We start from the raw sequence: 22,593 nt of genomic DNA on the forward strand, positions 1-22,593 counted from the left end.
CTTGTCTAGAGCCTGTATATCAAACTTTGGAGTTCTGCCACACTGTGAAGTCAAAAATGGATTGCAACTTATTTGGTAACTTTTAATTTTGATATAGTTTAAAACTGGCAAAACTTGTAGGTATATACTAAGATTTTTTTTTTTGTGTGTGTGTGTATATAGAAATTCTTGATTGAGCTTTAATTGGCATTTTCCTAATTAAGAGTGAAGTTATAAGTAAAGCCAAAGAACCAACTGATGACATCATCAACAATACTAGATTCAAAGTATTTCTATGGACCCAAAGTACAAGCAAGCGCGACAACCGCTGAGAGCAACAAGGCCTACAAGGCACCAGTCACTGTGCGGGGGACATAGAGGGAAGGATAATGACTGCTCATGCTCTGTCAGCTGGGCAACCTGAAATTGCCAACGGACACTCACGGAAAGCTCAGCAGGCCACCCTAGGACAGCAGCCCAAACTGGCAAGGAGCTTTGTGGGCTCCAGTGGGTAATTTGGGGGTAAGTGCAGGTAAGTGGTCAGCAAGGTTGGAGAACGCTGGGGCAGCCTGAGCCCTGTGAACTCTCAAAACCAACCCATGATCCCTTCCAAGACAAAGGCCCACACTAAAGAGAAGTGCTGAGGACAGGATCCAAACTGAACAGGGACACCAGGGATAGATAAAAGAAATGGAGGAGGGAAAGAGAGCCAGCCTCCTCAATATGTGAGGCCATATTTTTCAATACTTGGTGATAACAGAGAAGAGGGAGCCCCAAATGCCAAAAGATGTATCCAAGAATACTCATTGTAGCCCTGTTTGTAACAGCAAAAAACTGGCAACAAAAAATCCACAAATAAGAGATTGGTTGAATCAACTATGGTGTACCCACACAATGGACTACTATGCAGCTATAAAAAGGAATGAGCAACATCTCTATTTACAACTGTGGCATGATCTCTGGAATACACTGTTAACTGAAAAAAAATGAAGTGGATAAAAGTTGAGTATGCAACTATTTATCTAAAAAATGGGAGTGATAAAAAAGGTAAGAACATATATGCTTAGATTAATATTCTTTCTAATTTAAAAAGTATCCACGGGGGAGGGAGGGAACAGTATAAACAGGACAGAGATAAAAATTGGATGTCTCTATTTAAGACAAAAATACCTTTTTTGTAGATTTGACTTTGGAAATATGCCAGGTTTTTACTTTATTATTTATTTATTTTTCTTTATAATTTAAAAAAAATCAAAATGAAATAAGCAGTTCTTAAAAGTTGAAGTCATTAGGATGGATCCTAATCCAATATAACTGATGTCTTTATAGAAAGGGGAATTTTAGATACAGAGACACACACACAGGGAGAACAACACGTGAGGATGAGAGCAGAGATGTTTATACAAACCAAGAGATGCCAAAGATTGCCAGCAAACCACTAGAAGACAGGCGAAAGGAATGGAACAGAGTCCTCCTCACAGCCCTCAGAAGAAACCAACCCTGCCGACACCTTTATCTGAGACTTCTAGTGGTCAGAACCGTGAGACAATAAATTTGTTGTTTAAGCCACCCAGTTTGTGGTATTTTGTTATGGCGGCAATATAGATGGTTTCTCTGTTTATTTGTGTAGCCAGTGTCTTTTGCTACTTTGAGATAAATCAGGTTCCAGGAGGACTTGGGCTGCTCACCCAAATCCACCGGCAAGAAGTCACACCGCAGTACATGGTGAGCCTCTCACTTTAGGAAGCAAGTTTGCTGACGTTTTCTGGACTCTGCTGCTGTTTGAGCCTCACGTCTTTTAGCAGCTTCTACTATGTGTGTTCTGTCTCTCTCCACTCCTCTTAGTGCCCTGATTCACATTTGGAAGGCTGTGAATATTTGCTCCTAAATTTGCTGAAGATCGAGTTCACTGTTTTGTTCGCCCTTTTTGTTGTTGACTGAAACGAGAAGAAAAAGACAGATGCTGAATCTGTGCCACCACATTCACACCAGAATTCCTTACAGTTAAGATTCCATTCCATCATCCCAAGTAGTGCTTTCAGCCAAGTGCATGGACAGTACTTTTCTCATGGGGATAATTACATAGGACTTTTCATCTTCAAAGTAGTTTGCTAACTTACCAATTAATTCATCTAATACCCCGGAGTAATTAAAAACAGAAACCACACATTTAATTTGATTAGAGGAGATAATTACCAGTATCAGCAGAAAAATGCCTTGAGGGACTGGAGATGAATAATTAAATTGTTGTAGAAATATTTTGAGGCATGATTGCCTTCTGCTTTCATCACAGTAAGGAAATTACAGCTTGATTAGGAAACAAATCTTATTTCCATTGTACAGGTGAAGAAACTGAGATTTGGACAAGGTGTTTCTTGTTCAGCAAACACTAATTAGCCAATAATCTAAACTGAAATTAACGTAGAATTGTTGAAGCCAAGTTCTCTGGTCTGAATGTTTGTGTTCCCCCCAAAATTCAAGTGAAAATCCTAACTCCCAAGGTAATGGTATCAGGAGGTGGGGCCTTTGGGAGTTGATTAGGTCATTAGGATGGAACCCTCAAGAATGGGATTAGTGCCCTTATAAAAAAGGTCCTCTCACCCCTTCTACCGTGTGAGTCCCTAGGAGTGGTCTACTTCGCACAACCATTTCCTGGAGTTCAGAAATTATCCCCCTTCAGCTGGAACGCACATGTCCCAGCACTTCTGCTCATCAGCAGGGCGATTTATTGAGAGTCTTGATGGCTGATTGGCCTGGAGCCAGAACCTTGGGGGTCCCGTCTTGAATATTCTATCAGTATTTTCCAGATGCCTTACAACTGATGAGACAGTATAATGAGGAGTTTAATAGGGCTTTAAATTGATTTTTCATGAATCCTTTCATTTCTTGGAAGTCATGAAAACACTGTATTATAGATTCACTCATCTGCCATAAGTATGTTTTTTAGCCATTGGACTTTCCTGGGTAGTTTTGGGTTTTTTGTTTTTTTTTTTGAGACAGAGTCTCGCTCTGTTGCCCGGGCTAGAGTGAGTGCCGTGGCATCAGCCTAGCTCACAGCAACCTCAAACTCCTGGGCTTAAGCGATCCTACCGCCTTAGCCTCCTGAGTATCTGGGACTACAGGCATGCACCACCACGCCCGGCTAATTTTTTCTATATATATTTTTAGTTGGCCAGATAATTTCTTTCTATTTTTAGTAGAGACGGGGGGGTCTCACTCTTGCTCAGGCTGGTCTCGAACTCCTGACCTCGAGTGATCCACCCGCCTCGGCCTCCCAGAGTGCTAGGATTACAGGCGTGAGCCACCGCGCCCGGCCTCCTGGGTAGTTTTTAAAAATTATCTCCTCCAACAATGGTATGATTAAATTTGATAAAAAAAGGATAATATAGAAGAACACATTTTAACCATAAATTGTAGTGTGGAAGGTCAAGTTTAAATAGCATGCAATGAAACAATATCAGTGGGGATGAGAATAGGAATGAGGTAGAGATAGGCTCATAAAAATCTATAGGAAAGCTTACAGTAGACTGAAGAAATCTTTTTTAAGACACTGATATAATTTAAACAGTCTACCCAAAGTAAGTTAGATCCTCACTTAAATAAATAAATTCCAAATGAACTGTAGCTAATATTGAGTGCTCACTACGTAGTAAGCACTGTTGAGAGGCTTAATGAGATTGAAGGTGAGGAGTGAGACCTGACTGGTGATATTTATGGAGGAATCATCTTGGAAATAAGTGACAGTTGGGAGAAGGTAAAATGACAAAGGAAAAGAGCCTTATACTGAGCCCTGAAAAACACCAATATTGAAGGGATGGACAACGGAAGAGAGAATTGCAAAGCAGAATGAGGAGCTGCTGGAGAAGTACATGGAAAAACAGAGTGGGTGGTTAATTGGAAGCTAGGAAAGAATGTCTAGCTCTAAGGAACAGTTGAGATATAAATGCTGTAACTGGTGGGGTGAAGACTGAAAATTCTCAGACATTTTCCCCTTTAGAGCATAAAGCCTCCAAGGGAAGGTACATTATCTGTCTTTTTCATCCTTGTATCCTCATCTCATGGAATATAATAGATCCTCAATAAAAATGTGTTAAAGTAATGTGAATAGACTAATATATTATTTATTTAAAAGAGAAAAAATAGGTTAAACTACGTTAGCTGAAGAGCTTTAAACTCATCCTAATTTCTTTCGTGTGTGTATGTGTGTTTCTAAGTTAGTTTCTCCTAAAAATACTTACTTCCTCCTCCACAAAAAAAGGACAGGCTGTTTTGCTAATAGTACCTTACAATTTTCTCCAAAAATATGGTCTGTATGTTACATCAGAATTATCTAAACAAAACTCTGTAATCATATTTTTCCCTCTCTAATCCAGTTAAGTATGCTTCCTAGTAATTCACACTTCCCTGGCCCCTTGCCTGAGGTACTCCCAGTACAGGGAAAGTAGAACCTAAGAGCTGATCTGACACTATGTTAGGTATACCTGATTTAGAATTGACTTTGGCTTTTAGAGAAATCAGATAATTTCCCCCATCTTAACTTTTTACTCTATCTTTTTTATTGTATTGTATTTATTTTTGTCTGCCATGTTTTATATCAAGGCAGAGTAACAGTGCTACACATTAGAATCACCTGGAGAGCTTTTAAAAATTCCAACGCCCAGTTCTCACCCATACCAATTAAATCAGAATGGGGATAGTAACCAGGCATCAGTGGTTATTGAAGATCCTCAGGTGATTCCAATTGCAGCAAAGTGGACACCACTGGCACAGTAGGTTTTCATCTCAGTTCTGACACTAGCCTTGTAATCTTGGACGTGTAATTAATTTCTTTGTGGCATTAACTAATATAAAAGTACTACCTCATAGAGCTGTTGTGAGGATGAAATGATTCAAAATAAAGCGACTGGATCAGTGCCTAGGGCACACTAAGGGCTATGTAATTGTTGGGGATTGGGGGGAGTTTAGTATAATCTACTCCCTGTGTAAGTGGAGAAATGTCATAATTCATTATAAGTTAAATTGCCATACCTCATCCTTTACTGTGGCTTGGCTATTGCCTCCCAGACATAGTTTGTAGGGTCCATGGACAATTGCTTTAGTGATGAACAAGTAAACGGTTTCTCCCCTTCCAGAACTTATTAATACATTTTATTGGGGAGATAATCAACAAATCAACATATAATTTCAGGCAGTGCTCATTAAAGCCATACCAATGAAATAACCTTTATTCTGCATTCCCTGTGGTCTCTGGCGAAGAATACAGTTGGCAGAAGGAAAGTCCTTTCTGTTCCTTAAAAGGAACTGTATTTACGAAAGCATTAAATGTTTAAAAAAAAAACAAAACGTAAAGTCACAAGTCTCACACAAATACAAAAAGAACACGTGTCCAAGATTTACTCATTAATTAAGGGAACCTGTAAGACGTCAAAACCAGTCCTAAGGAAAATTTAAAGCACGCATCTATATTGTTGAATCAGGAATGGGGAATGAATTTACAAAACGATGCAAAATGGCTTTTTCCCAGGAGGGGTAAGGTTCAATATGAAGTCCAGGGCACGAGACCACAGAGTTGTACAGAACACCACAGGCAAAGGTGGAGAGCTCCCACAGCATCAGAATACCCGGAAGAGTGTGCCAGATTATGGCTGCTTTTTCATTGAAGACACCCCCTAATCATTTGGTTCATTTCAATGTGTTTCACAATTTTTCCCTACAAAAATCACTCTTATTATGTGTAAAAACCCAGCTACTAAGCAGTTTTTCTACTTTATCTTGCTTTCATTTTCCTTAACCCTTTCGCCTTTGGCAGGTCGGTTGGTACTTCTCAGCTCCCATAAAGCAGGCATTACAGGGAGGGAGGATGGAAATCTAATCGTTTCCCCCGCGTAGCCACCAATTTCCGCCACAAGGCCCAGGAGGGCTCCAGGGCTGGGGGCACCGCCCCGGCCTGCCCAATAATTGAGCTGCGCACAAAGGTCACGTGAGCAACTCGTGACGCCTCAGAAGCAGTACGTGGCAAAGACATCGCTCAGAAAAGTCCCTCGTGCCCGCTTTGTGCGTTCCACTCCACTTCATTTCTCCCCTTCCCATCAAATGCCTCTTTTTTTGCCGATCTCATCTCGAGGATGGTGAACTTCCCAGACCCCCTCACCCCAAACCATCCTAGGCCCACGAGCCGGCCCTTGACTTCAGATCATAGGCGGAGACCGATCAGCGCTTCAGCGAATTGCACTTCTGATTGGGCTAGAGGTCTTGTCAATTTCCTAGATTTTCCAATCAGAGGCCGGGGCCATCCAGCTTTCCGCTCTCCATTGGCCTGTGTGGAAGAAGGGAGAGGCAAACCGAAGTCGCGCGAGAGCAGAGCTCGGCGCTCAGTGCGCAGGTGCGAAGGAGCTGGCAGAGTCCGGTCCGGGGGCGGGCTTGAAGATTTGTTTGGTTTTGGTGGCCGTGACAGAGCTATCTGGGTTCGACCGCTAGGCGGAAAGCGTTTGCGAAGGACCAGGCCAAGAAAGAGGCCCGCGAGATTCCCAATGGTGTCCATGACTTTCAAGCGGAGCCGCAGTGACCGGTTCTACAGCACCCGGTGCTGCGGCTGTTGCCATGTCCGCACCGGGACGATCATCTTGGGGACCTGGTACATGGTAAGGGCCGGAGCGGGTAGTGCGCATGTGCGGGAAGTCGGGGAGCCCGGTTTGATGTTGGGGGGGGGACTGAAAACCGGGTGTTGGGTGGGGCGGGAACATGAAGTGGCGCATCTTTTTAGGGTGCTCTAGCTCTGGATGAAGTCCAGGGACTTTGAGGAAGGACATTTGTCCAGGAATCGGAGTTGGGAGTGGGAAAGAATGGGAAAATTGTTCTTTGGCAAGAATTTGGAGAGAAAAGCGGGCTTGGGAAGGGCGAGGAGTTGTGGACGAAGGGACGAGGGTGCTAGGATTTGGTGGGAAGTTCTGGAAATCAGCCGATTTGGGCTCATTTTATATTTGTGGGATACGAAAGACTGCCCCTCCTTTTTTCCCCCCGGTGCTCCCTGGAATTTTTTCCCCTAACGAAACAATTAGGAGCGGACCTTGATAAATGCAGCTTAGTTTCGAGATTGTCTTGCTTGATGGGAAAGCGAAAGATCCAGCTGTAAACCAGGATATTTCCTGGATCTGGTTTTGTTACAACCTGTTTGCGTTGTAGTAGGCGGAAAGGCCTCCGTTGGGAGTCTAAAGATTCGCCTGAGGGCAATACCAATTGCCAGGATTTACACTTGGTCAGGTTTTTTACCCTGCCTGCCCATTAGATGCTTTTTGTATGAGACCCCCTCTGTTTTTTAAGAGACCTTTGTAGAGAGCCTACTCTATTCTGGCCACATATGCTGGCATTTCTTGGGTTCCATATCTGTGTGATTTGCATAACTAAGTTGGTTCACTAGTAACCAATAGTACTTTTGTGATTTTTTTTTTTTTTTAACCACCATTTCCAGTATACGTACACATTGAAGCTAATTTGTGGCTTCTAAACATGTGATTCTGTTTAGTAGGTTTAGGTTATTATGACTTTACTGAAGCTGTGACAAACTTCATGTATTGTTGATTTGGCTACTTTCTCTAATGACATTCTGATTGTGTGTGTAGGGGGAGAATGACGTTAGTGATAATTGTGCAATTTCTGGTACTTAAGTGAACTGCAGAAGAGGGAAGAGATTTATTCCAGACACTCTCGTTTCTCTGCATTTGTTACTTCCCCACCCAGTGTCTTGAAGTCATTAGTAACCATTTGGACAAACTCCAGATGAGAACCATCTTAAGTGAGGCAGATAGTGTTTCATGGCCGACCCCCAGGGAACTACCTGACCTCCACATTATCCCTGATTACCCTGCTGATTTTTACTGTCTCGCTTTTTTAATGTGCCTTTAAAAAAACAACAGAACTTGAATGTATGTTTATTTGCTTATCCTGAGTTTATTTTCATTTTCCTATACTTTCATATTCAGAAATGTCATCGTATTGGTATAATTATATCATGTTTTCCCTCAGAAACTCTCTCTGTTCCATATTTTAATCGTAAAACTGGACTTCGTATAGTTAGTGACAATAAGAAGCATTTAACTTTCTTTGATTTCTGCAACATTTTGCAAAAGGGCTGAGTTTTAATGCCTTTTGTTTATCCTTTGTTCTGTCTGCCATTCCCCTAAATGAATAATTCAAATCTTTAAGGGTCCTGGAACCTCTTACTCAACCCTGCCTTCCTCACCCTCAGAAGATGGCCTTCCCTCCTACTTAGAAAAGGAGGGTCCATCATCAGCGTGGCATTCTTGCCTGCAAACTTCCTGTTTCTTCTTAGATCCTTCCCTCCTTTCACAGAACAAAGGATTTCTAACTCCTGGAGAAGAAAATAACCACCATTCCTATTTCAGCCATCCAAATGTAATTGGCTGCATTCCTTTTCAGTCTCTCCCAGGCAGATTTTTTGATACTGTGGGCTCAGCTCAAAAATGAAAAGAACAGCAGGATGAAGTGGGAATTATAAACAGGAAACTCAAAACACAGAGGAAAAACTTCAGTAAGGACATTCTTACAAAATAGGGAGTAAGGAGTTTACATCTGTTTCCCACTTGAAGCACTTCATGTGAACATGGTTCACATATCTCGCTGAAGTCCCTGATTTAGTTTCATTATTTTAAAAAGATGCCATAGCTGTTCTTGCATTGCCTGGACTTTTCAGGTTAGCGTAGAACATTGCAAACTGCTTAAATCAATCAGTCTGTCTTAAGTCAATTTAGAGATTTATTGACCATCCACAGTGTAAAAGACTTTGGTGGACATACAAAAGGAGTAAATCACAGGGGCCATGTGTCATTTGTCTTCTGTATTCCTGTTACCTGCCACTTGGCAGACTCAAATGTTTCTTGTATTACAAAGAACTTTGGGGCACAGATGTAAAAATGAACTTTATTTTACAGTGACAAGGGAGAAGGAGAAGGTGATCAGTAATACCAGTTTAAGTACTGGGAAAAAGCCATTGGTTTTGTTTATTACAACATTACTGGAGGCTTCAAAAGTGTAGCTTCAATTCCATAGCACTATGAAGACACGGTTTCTTCCTAGTTGAGGAGACATGTAACACTAAGAAAACAAGACCACCTAAGCCAAAATGTAGTATAATACCTCTTAACAAAAAGGACTTGTCCAAACTGCATTTTGTTGTCAGAAGCTTCTTTATAGTAAGAGACATAACATGGGGTGAGTAAGGTAGAATGGCACTTCCCTCCCTAACTACTTGTCAGGGCTCTTTCTTCCTCAATTCCAGGTGAAGCAATACTTCTTCATCTGTGTGGAAAAATATTTATAGTTTTCTTTCGGTTACCTAGGCCAGACGTCTGACGTTATGATTCCCCCTGTGCTGTTTGGAACTTGGAGGTGTGGCTCTCTCTCCTGGGCCCAGACACTATCAATGACTGTATCTGATACAGTGTCGTTGCTTTCTCTCCATAGCTTGTACTGGTCTAGTGGTAAGGCGATTGTAATACTGTTTACTAAAATATTAAGGGTCTGGTATTAAATAGTGCTGTGGGACATGGTGGAACCGGTTATTGTATGCACCAGAGGTACCAGCCCTGAAGTGTTAGCCTTTGGCCCGTTAGATTTGAAAGAAGCAAGCCTGGTTTAATAGCTGGTTAAGTAATAAGAAATTCCAGAATGAGCTCAAGTTTAATTTCTAGCATTCCTGAAATTGTTTTCTCTATCTAATTTATTGAAGAATTTGAAGCCAGATGATTTTATGTTTCTGATGAAGTATAAGCCCAAATGTTTATTGAATGATTGAAAATGGACCTAAAAGTCTGCTGCAGGGGATATCTTTCTTCATGGTTAATGGTATACTGAAAGAATACATTTTGACCATTTGTAATAATTTTAGGTCTTAGACTTAATATATGGCTTATTTTTCATGAGTGTCTCAACCGTATATAGTTCAGAGTTAGGTAGCTGGGAGAGAATTGAACACAGGTCTCCTCGAGCTTGATTTCTTTCCAGCCCCCACCCTGACGTCCGTAAGTATTGCTTGTTTATATTCAAAGTAAGTTTCCATCCTCAAATACATTGTTTTGTGCCTCTGTGCCTTTGCATGTGCTCTTCCTTCTCCCCAAAATAGTGTTCTCCCTCCAAGTCACTTTCTAAAAACTTTATTAAGGAAATTCTCAAACATGTGAGAGGAGTGAAACATACGACAATCTCCCTTTTACTCATCACCCAGCTTCAACTATTAACATTTTGCCAATTCCAGATACTTTTTTAATGGTTTACTCAAATGTTTTAATGGTGAAGCTTTCTTTCCTTACTTCCCAGCCAGAGGGATCTATTTTCCTCACTGTGCATGCACCTGGAAAAGTGTCTGCATACCTCTTGTATAGACTTGTTTTACTTATTACACATTAGTATGATCATCTTTTTTATTTTTCTCCCCATAACAAGATGTCCTCCTTGAGGGAGGAGGATGATATCTTACTTTATAAAATGTATGTGGTGGCTAACTTCCTGGAGCATTAGAGGTGTTCATTAGACATTTATTTAATGAATTGTCTGTCCAAAAAATAGTAGGAATACTCAGTTGTAAATTGCACATAAGAGTAAACAACAAAAACTTTTACATATACATTTAAGAAAATTTAAAGATAGTCAGTTTTGATCTTTATAAGATGCCAGTTCTCTGCTTAATTTTGTAGACTGGCTGCCCTGTGGGTGCCTTCTGTGTGTGTGAACCCTTATCATCATGCCCTGAACCAAACACACTTTTAATTATGATCTCAGCAGATACTGGGTCTGGACAAAATAAACTGCGAGAAAACTGAAGAATAATTTATTTATTTATTTATTTATTTATTTTTTTGAGACAGAGTCTCACTCTGTTGCCCGGGCTAGAGTGAGTGCCGTGGCTTCAGCCTAGCTCACAGCAACCTCAAACTCCTGGGCTCAAGCGATCCTCCTGCCTCAGCCTCCCGAGTAGCTGGGACTACAGGCATGCGCCACCATGCCCGGCTAATTTTTTGTATATATATATTTTAGTTGTCCATATAATTTCTTTCTATTTTTAGTAGAGACGGGGTCTCACTCTTGCTCAGGCTGGTCTCGAACTCCTGACCTCGAGTGATCCACCCGCCTCGGCCTCCCAGAGTGCTAGGATTACAGGCGTGAGCCACCGCGCCCGGCCTGAAGAATAATTTTTTTAAAAGTCCCCAAAGAGTCTCTTGGGATAGGTGTGGCTATGAAATGAGAAAACAAAGGGAAATTACCCTCCCTAGGCTGAATGCTTCCATGGATCTAATACTGTTCCTTTGTAACAAGTAAAATCTAATACGTTTCTTGTTGTAGTTTACTTATGTAAGATGTGTAAAAGGCTTCAAAAACAATGCAGACCACATCGTTTGGCCTGTTAAATTTACAGTACTATTCCCACATTGGGTGGTGTGTTCATGGCCCATGCTCTTAACACATTTGCTGCATTCTTTACCTCTTCCTGTTACTAGGTTTAGAAGTTAATCATTTTTTCCTTTTCCCTTTCCCATTCCCCTCCCCTCCTCTCCTCTCTTCTTTCCTTTTTTCTTTTCTTTTCAAGGTCTCACTATATTGCCCATTCTGTCCTCAAACTCTGGAGCTCAGGTGATCCTCCCACCTCAGCCTTCCAAGTAGCTGAGACTATAGGTGTGCACCACCATGGCCTGCTTTTATCATTGACTGCCACACTACAAGAAAAAATTTTCTCTGGGGCCACGGTGTTTTATTAAAACAAAACAGTCATTTCTAATTTGTTATTTTTTATTGTATTCTGTATGTCAGTTATGTGCAATGCAATCCATGTTTTTAGAATTAAATTGTCCATAGTAATTGTAACAATAAGAACATCAACAAGTAAGATGTTCACAAATCAACTACAGGGTTTTACCTCACGAGGTCCTGGGCTCAAAACTAGCCTAAATACAACTCACATGGCAGTCAATGTGTTAAGTTACATTTTTGTTAACTTTCTTTACTGAATACAGTGAAGTAAAAAAATGAATCAGGAATAAATATTTGGAATACTTTGTACATAGTTGGATATTTTCAGAGAAATTTTATATTGCAAGACTAGTAAGTTAATTTTATGTTTTTTTTTTTTTTTTTAAGTTAAACATGGGCCTTAGCAGAATTGTCAGCTGTAATCAGAAGTAAGTCACCAGAGCCTCTATATGAGCTCAGTGGTAAATCTCTTAAGATCACAAGGGTGGGTTTTCCAGTCTAATGCTTTAAAACGTAAGTTGGGGTTCTAATGAAGTATCGTGACCTAATGGAATATAACTCAGTGAAGATTTGAGAAGCTGAGCTTTTGGTGAAGTGGCACTGAAATTTATTTTACCATTTTTTAGTCCTTTTGATTAGACCTATGATTTATTTTGTTAATATTCAGGGGTATGACCTACAGTGAAATGAAATTCGAAGTGTCAGTAATACTAGAAGAAGATAATAGTGGATGAGTCTGTGACCTGTCCATGGAAGAGAAGAAAAAAGATTTTTATAAATCCTACATGTGATAAAAATATTTAAGAAGGGAAAATTGAAACTCCTAAATATTTTTGGCACGTCATGCCCTTCATTTAGTAATTGGGTTTGCATGTTTTTCTTGACAGACCAATTTCCATACACAGAACATAAAGTGTTTCAGTAGACACATCTGATTGTTCAGTAATTAATTTACCTAATTGTTTTAGCTCATACTTATCCACCAAACACACTGGCCAGAACTCACTGCAACAAAAGTGGGCAACAAAAAATCAGCCTTCCGCTGGAGAGCCACCTTGCAAATAGAATTGTCCCTTGGAAGTTCTCTCAAGAGTTGAAGGACAACGTACCTTGCCTTTGGACAATGCAAGGAAAAAGGCATGCTTCTGAACATATTTATTTAAAATATAAACATTCTGTAGCTTTAGATAATAGTTTCTTTTGAAAAGACCTCAAAACAGGAGTCATGGGGGAGTGGTTTTAAGTAATCACGTAGTGCTGAGAAGCAGGATGTCTTAAAAACCACATTTGTAAATTAGTTCACCCTTCTGTCACATCAGCGAACTTAACACAAGTCATGTAGCTTTACTGAACATATTTAAAGGCAGTGGTGCCTCCAAGGATACTGCAGGGATTGGCCAGCAACTATAGGCATGACTAATTTCCTTTATAATTGGACCTACCACTCTGATAGACTAGGAAAATTCACCATATATTATAATGGGATTTTGGCAAGATGTTTGACAAAGTCTCAAGATGTTTCTTTGGACCAGATAAAGAATTTTATTCAAAAGTTGCTGATTAATGGGAAGGGGCAGCTTCTGGGAGCTTTGTCCTCAGCTGTGTTTTCTTTTGTTAGTGACTTAGATGGAGATACTGATTACATGCTGATCATATTTTCAAATGCAGGAAGCAGAGAGAAAGAGAAAATCTTGACAGGCAAGAATGGAATAAGATAAAATTCAATTACAAATATATTAAGGCCTATGCTTGGACTTCTGGATCCAGCTGTAGAGGTACAGGTGGTAGCTTAGCAGGATCAAGTATGGAAAAAGAACAAGGTGTTTTAGGGAGTTACTCTCATGTGGCATTCAAAAAGTTTATAAAGCCAGTGCATTTCAGGTTGCATGAATTGGAATTTATTAGCTAGCATGTGGGAACACATGAGGTCCCATTGTGTTCTGACCTGGCTGATCTTACCTCGTTTTAATAGTATTATATGTCCATCAAATTGGAGCATGTGTAAAGAGGACAGCAAGAGGGAAATAGGTAGCTGGAAAACATGCTAATTAGAGGAATGGTTTAGGGATCTGAATATTTATTCTAGGAAAGACAATATTTGGAGGCTGCCATCAGGTGGAGGCACTCAGAAGTGGGAGCACATTATCTCAGAAGGTAAGTCCCTTAAGCATTGAGTCTAGCTCAGGAAGAAATAGCGGGTTCTCCATCACCGACCAGGTGGGAGTGCTGTGGAGGGGTTTCAGGCATCTGATGGATAAATATTTTAGATGAACTGTAGCTTCTTCAAACCCAGAGTTGCTGAGATTGGCATGTGAATAAATATGTAACTCTGAACATGAACAATTTGTGATGATTCCTTGGTTTTAATTTTTGTGCCATTTTATTCTGGTGTTTTGGTTTAACACAAGGTCAAGCATCTTATCTCTTGAATGGTTAATATTAATAATTTTTTTTACTTTATGAAATATTTACTTTAAAACTATTTTCATAGTGATAATTACATATTGTTTTATCTCAGGTAGTCTCCTACTGTTTTATATCTTTGTTATTTCAAGTAAAACAATTTTAAATATGGGAAGATAGCTAAAGATTGTGCTGGAGACTGCTTCCTGATAGTATTAATGTAATTGATAGAATGTTATCTTTCACAGGTGGTGAACCTATTGATGGCAATTTTGCTGACAGTGGAGGTGACTCATCCAAACTCCATGCCAGCTGTCAACATTCAGTATGAAGTCATTGGTAATTACTATTCATCTGAGAGAATGGCCGGTATGTTTTAGTTGAAAAGAAAATATCCCCTGCTAATTTTTGTATACAGTAATGCATTGCTTCACAATGAGGATAGGCATCATTAGGCAATTTTGTTGTTGTGCGAACATCATAGAGTGTACTTACACAAACCTAGATGGCATAGCCTACTACACATGTAGGCTGTATGGTGTAACCTATTGTTCTAGGCTACAAACCTGTGTAGCAGGTTACTGTTCTGAATAGTACAGGCAATGGAAACAGGATGGTATTTGTGTATCTAAGTATGTCTAAACATAGAAAGGGTACAGTACAAATAGAGTATTATAATCTTGTGGGACTACCATTGTATATGCAGTCCCTCGTTGACTAAAACGTTATGCGGTGGGTGACTCTCTATGTACACATATACACAGAGTAGCTATTTAGAGGAGGGCTGATTAAATTATGCTTAAGTTATATTTCCAAAGGTTAAATAAGTTGCATAATAAGGTTACCATAAGTTAAATTACATTTAAGTAACTCCACTTGCTGAGGCAGAAAACTATTTTGATGGGTTTTTCAAAGATATTCAGTGAGGACTACAGTAGATAATTTCTAGTGAGAAAATGTCATGGACTACCAGGTTTTTGAGAAATGTGTAAGGTGTACCTTAATGCTATCAGGTACCAGGAAAGAGAAGGGTAGAGTTAAATGAAAACGAACTGTAAACCTTCGAGGCCAGCTGACAGGTGTCATTGGGATGGGAGATTTGCTCGTAATATAAAATACAAGTTAATCAAATATTTGCTGATATTTTTTGCTCAGAGTCATAATTCTGTGTGTATTTCTGTGTAGAGGGAGGGAGATTTGACGTTAGGTTAAAAAAAGTAATCCTGGAACATTCACATAAATTAGCTTTTTAAACCTATTCCCTGACAGCAATATTTTTTTATCCTTTATCTTTCTTTAAAATACAGGTACAGAAAAGTTTTAGTTGAGATTTTACATTATAAGTTACGTAAGATACTTTTAATATATTTGAACAGAAAATTATGCCTCAGGATTTTCAGTGCAAGCAGCTTCTACATGTGTATTTTTAAATTTCACTTCAGAAAAATGTCCTAGTTATTGTGTGTGTATTATATTTAATAAGTTTTTCATTCTCATGTTTTTAGATTTATTAGCTTTTATGATGAAGTTTTGAGCTTCATTACATTTATGGCCTTTTATGATACATTTATAAAGGTGTGTGTGTGTTATTTGGTTGTTAATTCAAACAATTCGTTGTCCACATTGTCCATGGGGCTTCTAACAGCTGTTAGTCACTTTTTCATATTTTCTAAATTTTACTTTAAGATGTATAAATTTTAATTAACTTGCTTCTATCAGCATATTCTCTTGTCATGTTTCTCCTAAAAAGGAGGTCTAGAAAAAAGAATGATGGTTATTGAGATTCTTGCAAGTCTGTTAAGCTGGCTCCTGCGGCTAGAGCTGCAAGGATGAAATCATGAGTTACTGCATATTGCATGAGTATTTTAAGTGCTGTAAGAGAATCAGATGTAGTCATCATTACATTTGTATTGAATATAATTGTTGTACCAAAGCCCTTACTCTTGAGAGAATATAAAAATACGTAGTTCTTAGTCATGTGGTAGTTTGTGTTTCTTTGCAAGTTAAAATTTGACTTTCCCACAGACCCAGTTAATTTCTGATCATTGGCCTGATAACCAATTTTGAATAATGAGGTTTGTGATTAGCTATTTTAAATCATTTAAACAGGATATGGCAGTCGGTATATATGAAATACTTGCGTAACACATACAAGCCGTTTTTCAAATATGGACTTAGCTTTATTTACACTCACTTTGGGAATGCATAAACACCAGGGGGACCCCTAGAGGCGGTTTTTGAATGTAGTGATGGGTGGGAACCTGAAGTTTCTATCGGGGCATCTAGCCCATGTGTTTTGTTTGCTTTATTGATGTCATTCCAGACATGGATTTCCAACCTGCCACCCTGTTTTCCCTTCTCTTTTGCTGTTGTTTGTTGGTCCAGTGGAAGACCTTGAACTTCACTTTATTGTTTTAATACTTTAAGAAATCAAAATAAGCATGCAGTCTTCCATATACAGAATCTTAAAAGCTGACTATTTGAATTACAAATTTTGCTTTCAAGTTTGACAGTACCTATCCTGTTTAATTTCATATTTTATTTATATCTGAATTATTCTAAGTAGCATCTTACATGCTGCAGCAAATAAAGAGGGCTCTTCTTCCTAAGTTTAGTGCCAAATACTGATGTTTATACAGCTCAGTGATGAGATTATATATACATTTATCCAATAGTGTGAATATTCAACAGTTATTCTAATCGTTCATCACGATTGTGCCCTCAGTTTCTTTAGCCTGAGTCGCAGAATCAACTATAGATTTGTGCTAAGAAACTCAACAAGTCAAGTGTGGTTTAGTATTATTTGAGATTACTTGGATTTTTTTTTGAAAAAATTAGTGAACATGGATTAATGGAGAGTTGGAACAACCTGAGAAGGAGGAACAAAAAAGAAAGTAGACCTGAGTGCAGCAGAGAAACCAAGCAATGAGTTTTAATTTTGGGGTGTTAGAGAGGGGAAGAAGGGATAAATAGAGAACTTTTAATTTCAGTTGTATTTTATCTAAAGCAAGAGGTGGCATCTATAGCATTCTGAGTTTAATACATCTGTCTTTTAAGCAAATACCAGCCTTCCCTTCCAGTTGAATCCTAGTCATCTTACAAGACCCAACTTGTGTCGGTCATTTCGTTTGTATTTTTTCCTGCATCTCCAGGCAAAGCTAATTGTGCCTCTGTTGTGACACGCAACACATTGGATTATAATTACCTGTTTGCACATCTTCAGACTCTTGGATTCGTAAGAGCACAGGGACCTGTCTCTCTAGCAGAGTGCATGGTTCATGTGTCATCTTAAACAAATGTCATTGAATTATTGTAGCAATTTAACAAATAAGAGCTTTGCATGCATTTCTTAAGGTTTATTACTTAATGCTGAGACTTAGGTATTTTTTTCCCTCTTGACCTTAGATCTTTTCATAGCCAATTTTGAAAATATTTAAATATTTTTAAGCTAGCTTTAAAGCGTTTTCTTTTGTTGTAAAGAGTTTTGTTCTTTTCGTTGTGTATGTAGCTTAATTAGATTTTTGTTTTTGTTTTAGATAATGCCTGTGTTCTTTTTGCCGTCTCTGTTCTTATGTTTATAATCAGTTCAATGCTGGTATATGGAGCAATTTCTGTAAGTATCCTATATTTTCAGCTTTTTGAGTTTGACCATTACTGAGTGGTACTTAATAATTTCAGATTGTGATATAATGTTGTGGTTATTTTTTCTGCAGTATCAAGTGGGTTGGCTGATTCCATTCTTCTGTTACCGGCTTTTCGACTTCGTTCTCAGTTGCCTGGTTGCTATCAGTTCTCTCACTTACTTGCCAAGAATCAAAGAATATCTGGATCAATTAGTAAGTGTGTGTGCACTAATTAAACTTTTTTCATTTTAAGTAAAATATTGAAGTTCCAAGTCAGCCTTAGGTACTATTTTTAACGACCCCACTTGTTTTTTAGTGTCTTAATTATTTCTGCTCTTTTAACTACTGTGTCAGAACCTAAAGATGCATATCATAGAACTAGTAGCTTAGTTTTTCAGTATTGCACAAGTATAATAATTTGACTGTATTTGACAGTCATTAAATGATTAGCTTTTTGTCTTTACAGACATCCATGGCAAAGATTGGAGTTCCTACTCTGTCACTAGCTCTATGCTAGGCACTATTGGTGAGGGGTGTAGATAGATAACTTGCCTGTCTTTAGGGAGCAAACAATATATTTGGGGAGTCAGGATATATGAAGACGTTGTCTGTGATACCAGACTTGAGCTGTCACATGGCGGTAGTAAATAAGGAACTTAGATGGATGCCATATAATGGAGGGGTCAGGGAACGCTCTGGGCTGAAGTGGCCAAGGAGGGCTTCGTGTTAGGGGGTCTGGAAGAAGGTATGGGGTCCAGATAGGCGAAAGCTGGGAGGGCCATTCTTCGTTCATTTCCAAAATACTGTCTTTCAGAACTTTTCTCTCTCCTTCCACATATCCTGCCTGGTTGGTTTTGCATGCCACCAAATTTATCGTTCATTCACTCAAAACATGTTGGTTACTCTTATGTGCAGGGTACTCTGGTAGGTCATAAGGATATGTCAGTGGAACTTACTTTCTAGTGAAGGAGTCAGAAAATTGACTGAAATGCAATCATGGGCTACTATGGGAGTGCACATCACATGGGTACTGGACCTGGGCTGGGAAGTGAGGTTTGAATTATACTCAGGAGTTTGAATAGGAATTCAGAGAGGGAAACTGCGGGAAACAGCATTCCAGGTAAGAGAGAGACCTGGAGACAGGGAGGAGCATGGTATGAGGGAACTAACAGATGGCCGTGGTGGCTGGCACACACGGAGAGCCTGTTGGCTAGGGCAGCGATGGTTCGAAGCTTTTTAAGCACTGCTTTCTACTCATGTCATCTCTGGCTGAAAAATCACAAGTGCTTCCCTGCCTTCTGAATGAAATCCCTATCATAGCACACTCCCATGAGCTGGTCCCATTCTATGTGGGTCCTTTTGTTTGCAGATGAAGACTCAACAAGAGTCTTTTTCTAAGGAGATACTTGGCTAGGATTTGGGGAGTGAGTGGTGTGTGGATTCTTTTTTCTTTTTTTCTATTTTTTTGGTCTTTTGGGATTTCTGTTTGTGCTGTTATTATTTAGGCCTTTGTATTGACATTTCCATTAAAAACAGATAAAAGCTAAAAAAACAATTAGATGAGCTTTATAGAAAAGAACATCAAAATGAATTTACTATTCCTTTATTTTCTTCCCTCTGTTTTATTCACTTAGTTCCTCAGATTGGAAAATACTTCCTGTTCTGGCCAGCTTTTAAATCCTAAATTTTTCTTTTATAATGATCTTCTCCCTGAACTTACTCATTGCCTTGTACACAGTCAGGGCTGAATAAATACTTAAATGAATACAGCTGATCCTTCTCAGTAGAACAGGGTATGTCTACGCTAAACCTCATAATCTTGCCTGGCTTTATAGAAAGTGCCTTGTTTTTGCCCCTGTCCTGGTAAGAGTTGACACCAGTGATTGGCTTTTAGAAAAGTAATTTTCGCTGTGTAGGACTAAATGGCCTGTAGAGCTTAGATCTCAGCACCTCCTGACTTACCTGACTCAGTGACCCAGGGACAAATCTGGGGTCCCTTACAGGAGATAGTGTTTTTCCAAAGGCCGGAAAGATGGAAAATAGTGAAAAGTAAAGAGAAAATGAGCTCAGTTTAGACTCTTATGAGTATTATGGGTTTTCAAACAAGTATATTTTAAGTGATTATAGCGTGCATTAATAGTGATGAGGCTTAAAAGCACTTTGAATTCGGTTTATACATTTTTATTAGAATATCACTTCTGCCTTTGGTGCCCTTTGTATTCTTAAAATGCTCTCTTGGTTATTACCAAGTGCAAATGTGGTGGCTGAGTTGTAAATGTGTGTGTTTTTTTAATAGCCTGATTTTCCCTACAAAGATGACCTCCTGGCATTGGACTCCAGCTGCCTCCTGTTCATTGTTCTTGTGTTCTTTGCCTTATTCATCATTTTTAAGGTACGTTGCTGACTAAATCTTTAGGGGCTAGTAAGACTGACACTGCCCATAAGTCACAATAGATTGAGAATTTTTGGTGACGGCATTTATTCTGGCACAGCAGTGGAGAGAGCGTCTAGAGAATGTCCTTGGTCTTGTTTCCAGGGAATGGTTGGAAATGTCAGGATCCTTCCTTAAGTGTAAGGAACATCTTTATGTTTTTGAAAGTGGTTCACGATTTCTATTGTAATCTGTTTTAATAACCAAGGTTCAGAAACCCAGAAGAATTGAAACCCTAACTCTGGTTTCTCTGTAAAATGTTGGTAATAAAATTTGTGACATTTGAATGAGAGCAGGTAGGGAAAGGGCCTGGACTGTTGGGTCTACACAGAGTCAGTTCCCTTCTCCACTGGGGAGATGTGGGAACGCTCTGTTAGTCACTGCGTTGTCGAGCAGTCCGTTTGTTGAATTTCTGGCAGATGTAAATTTTGTTTTTATTCTTTCAGGCTTATCTGATTAACTGTGTTTGGAACTGCTATAAATACATTAACAACAGAAATGTGCCGGAGATTGCTGTGTACCCTGCCTTTGAAGCACCTCCTCAGGTTAGCTAGCCATTATTAATTGTTCTAGGAGAAGAACCTGAAGCTTGACTTTATCTTCTGTGCTCTAACTATGGTTAGGGACATTAACAGCTTAAATCCACAGGATTCAGCCTTTCCCAGTTGGAATCCTGAATACATGAGGTTGTAGACACTCTGCACTGCTTCATCTCATCCAGCGTGGCTGTTAGGTTTATTAGTGGTCCTCACGAGTGTTGTGTGTCTGTGGGGGAGATAAGACAGAAAACAGCTATGCTAGGCTCATGGAGCTTCTGGGGCTTCCGGGGGTTGGAGGGGAAGTACCATTGACTGAAACTCATGTTGTTTTCAAAAAACATCCATGTGATCCAAAGGGGGAGCTGATCTGTCTGGGGGAGATGAATGCAGTGGGTTCCGTGAGTCTGCTGGGGAGGCCTCCCTCCTGGAGCACTCTAATTGTTGCTGTAGGCTAGCGTGGCGCTCCACCACGTTGGTGTGCCTGTTACCCTAGAGGCACGTGATACAAGTTCATGACTACAAGCAGATTCAGATGAAATTCAGGATCCAGCGTCTCATTGGAGGCTTCCCATAGCATGGTTTAGTGGGGCCCCCTTAACCCACATCCTTAACCCCTGAGGTGTAATTGACACTAGTACTTTATCAGTCACACTGGAATGACGGGAGAGCAGTGGCACATACTGCCTGTCCGAGAATCCTTGTGGCCTCAGGGTCAGTCCAGAAGCAGAATTCTGCCTGCCTGTTTCCCTCCCTGCCTCCCTCCCAGCCATCTCATCCATCTCTAGCAATCTTGGTAAAGTTCCAGGTTATTCAGGCATCTACTCTCAGCAGCTTTTTAGCTAACAGTTTATTTGGTTCTTTATAGATTTGTATGTACCTATTTAGGGCATAAAATCTGAAATTTGAATTATTCCCAAAAGGATTTTAAAGGAAAATTAAGTCTAATACTTTTTCTTTCTTTAGTATGTTTTGCCAACCTATGAAATGGCCGTGAAGATGCCTGAGAAAGAACCACCGCCTCCTTATCTACCTGCCTGAAGAAATTCTGCCTTTGACAATAAATCCTATACCAGCTTTTTGTCTTGTTTATTTTACGGAATGCTGCAGTACAGGGCTCTTCAAACTTGTTTGAGATAAAATACATTGTCTTTTGTTTAAGCATTCATTTTCAAACACTAAGAAGCTTTTTGGACATCTATTAAATCTTTTTTGTTGTTTTATATTTTATTAGTTTTTGAAGACAATCTAGGTTAAGTGAGAGCAAAGCACCACTGTTTGCCTTTAATTGGGGGGTGGGGAGGGAAAAGAGGGTATTCTCCACATGTTTTCTTTTTTAACTTTGCACTTTCTTTATATAGTAGTTTTCCCTGGATACTTTCAGGAAGAATGAATTAAATGTTCAGGGTGAGTGAGTTGCATATAAGGTCTGAAGTTTTCAACTATGGAAACAGGAAAAATTTGACATTTTGACTTGACTGTGGATGATAATGGTTGCATGTTTCTAATGTGTATGTTTCCATCTTTGTGGTAAAACGCTTTAATAAATCCCTTAAACAGTAAACTGTTGTCATTTTTAAAATTTGTTACTTCTTTTTTTTTTTAATTTTTTTTAAGATGAAGCCTAACGTTTTCCATTATAGTATATTGAGACTGCCAGGGTTTTTTGTTAACTTTTTTTTTTTTTGGAGACAGAGTCTCACTCTGTTGCCTAGGCTAGAGTGCCATGGCGTCAGCCTAGCTCACAGCAACCTCAAACTCCTGGGCTCAAGCGATCCTCCTGCCTCAGCCTCCTGAGTAGCTGGGACCACAGGCATGCGCCACCATGCCCGGCTAATTTTTTTTCTATATATATTTTTAG

At 39.5% G+C, this 22,593-nt stretch overlaps 1 protein-coding gene across 1 annotated transcript; it reads left to right on the forward strand.

Annotated features, from left to right (window-relative positions):
- The first annotated feature begins 6,401 nt into the window (after positions 1-6,401).
- On the forward strand, positions 6,402-21,809 carry LAPTM4A (lysosomal protein transmembrane 4 alpha). The gene is made up of 7 exons (XM_069494182.1): positions 6,402-6,620; positions 14,391-14,511; positions 17,679-17,755; positions 17,856-17,978; positions 20,062-20,157; positions 20,643-20,741; positions 21,699-21,809. Exons 1-7 carry the CDS (start codon positions 6,510-6,512, stop codon positions 21,771-21,773), a joined length of 702 nt encoding a protein of 233 aa, XP_069350283.1. The 5' UTR covers positions 6,402-6,509; the 3' UTR covers positions 21,774-21,809.
- The last annotated feature ends 784 nt before the right edge of the window (positions 21,810-22,593 follow it).

Source organism: Eulemur rufifrons, chromosome 19, assembly GCF_041146395.1.
Source record: "Eulemur rufifrons isolate Redbay chromosome 19, OSU_ERuf_1, whole genome shotgun sequence".
Lineage (NCBI taxonomy): Eukaryota > Metazoa > Chordata > Mammalia > Primates > Lemuridae > Eulemur > Eulemur rufifrons.

Bases quoted from the DNA above. Each gene is read 5' to 3' on its own strand.
- LAPTM4A (XM_069494182.1), top strand. From the start codon at position 6,510: ATGGTGTCCATGACTTTCAAGCGGAGCCGCAGTGACCGGTTCTACAGC. The intron at 6,621-14,390 runs GTAAGGGCCGGA...TATCTTTCACAG, and splicing joins TCTTGGGGACCTGGTACATG to GTGGTGAACCTATTGATGGC. The intron at 14,512-17,678 runs GTATGTTTTAGT...TTTTTGTTTTAG, and splicing joins TTCATCTGAGAGAATGGCCG to ATAATGCCTGTGTTCTTTTT.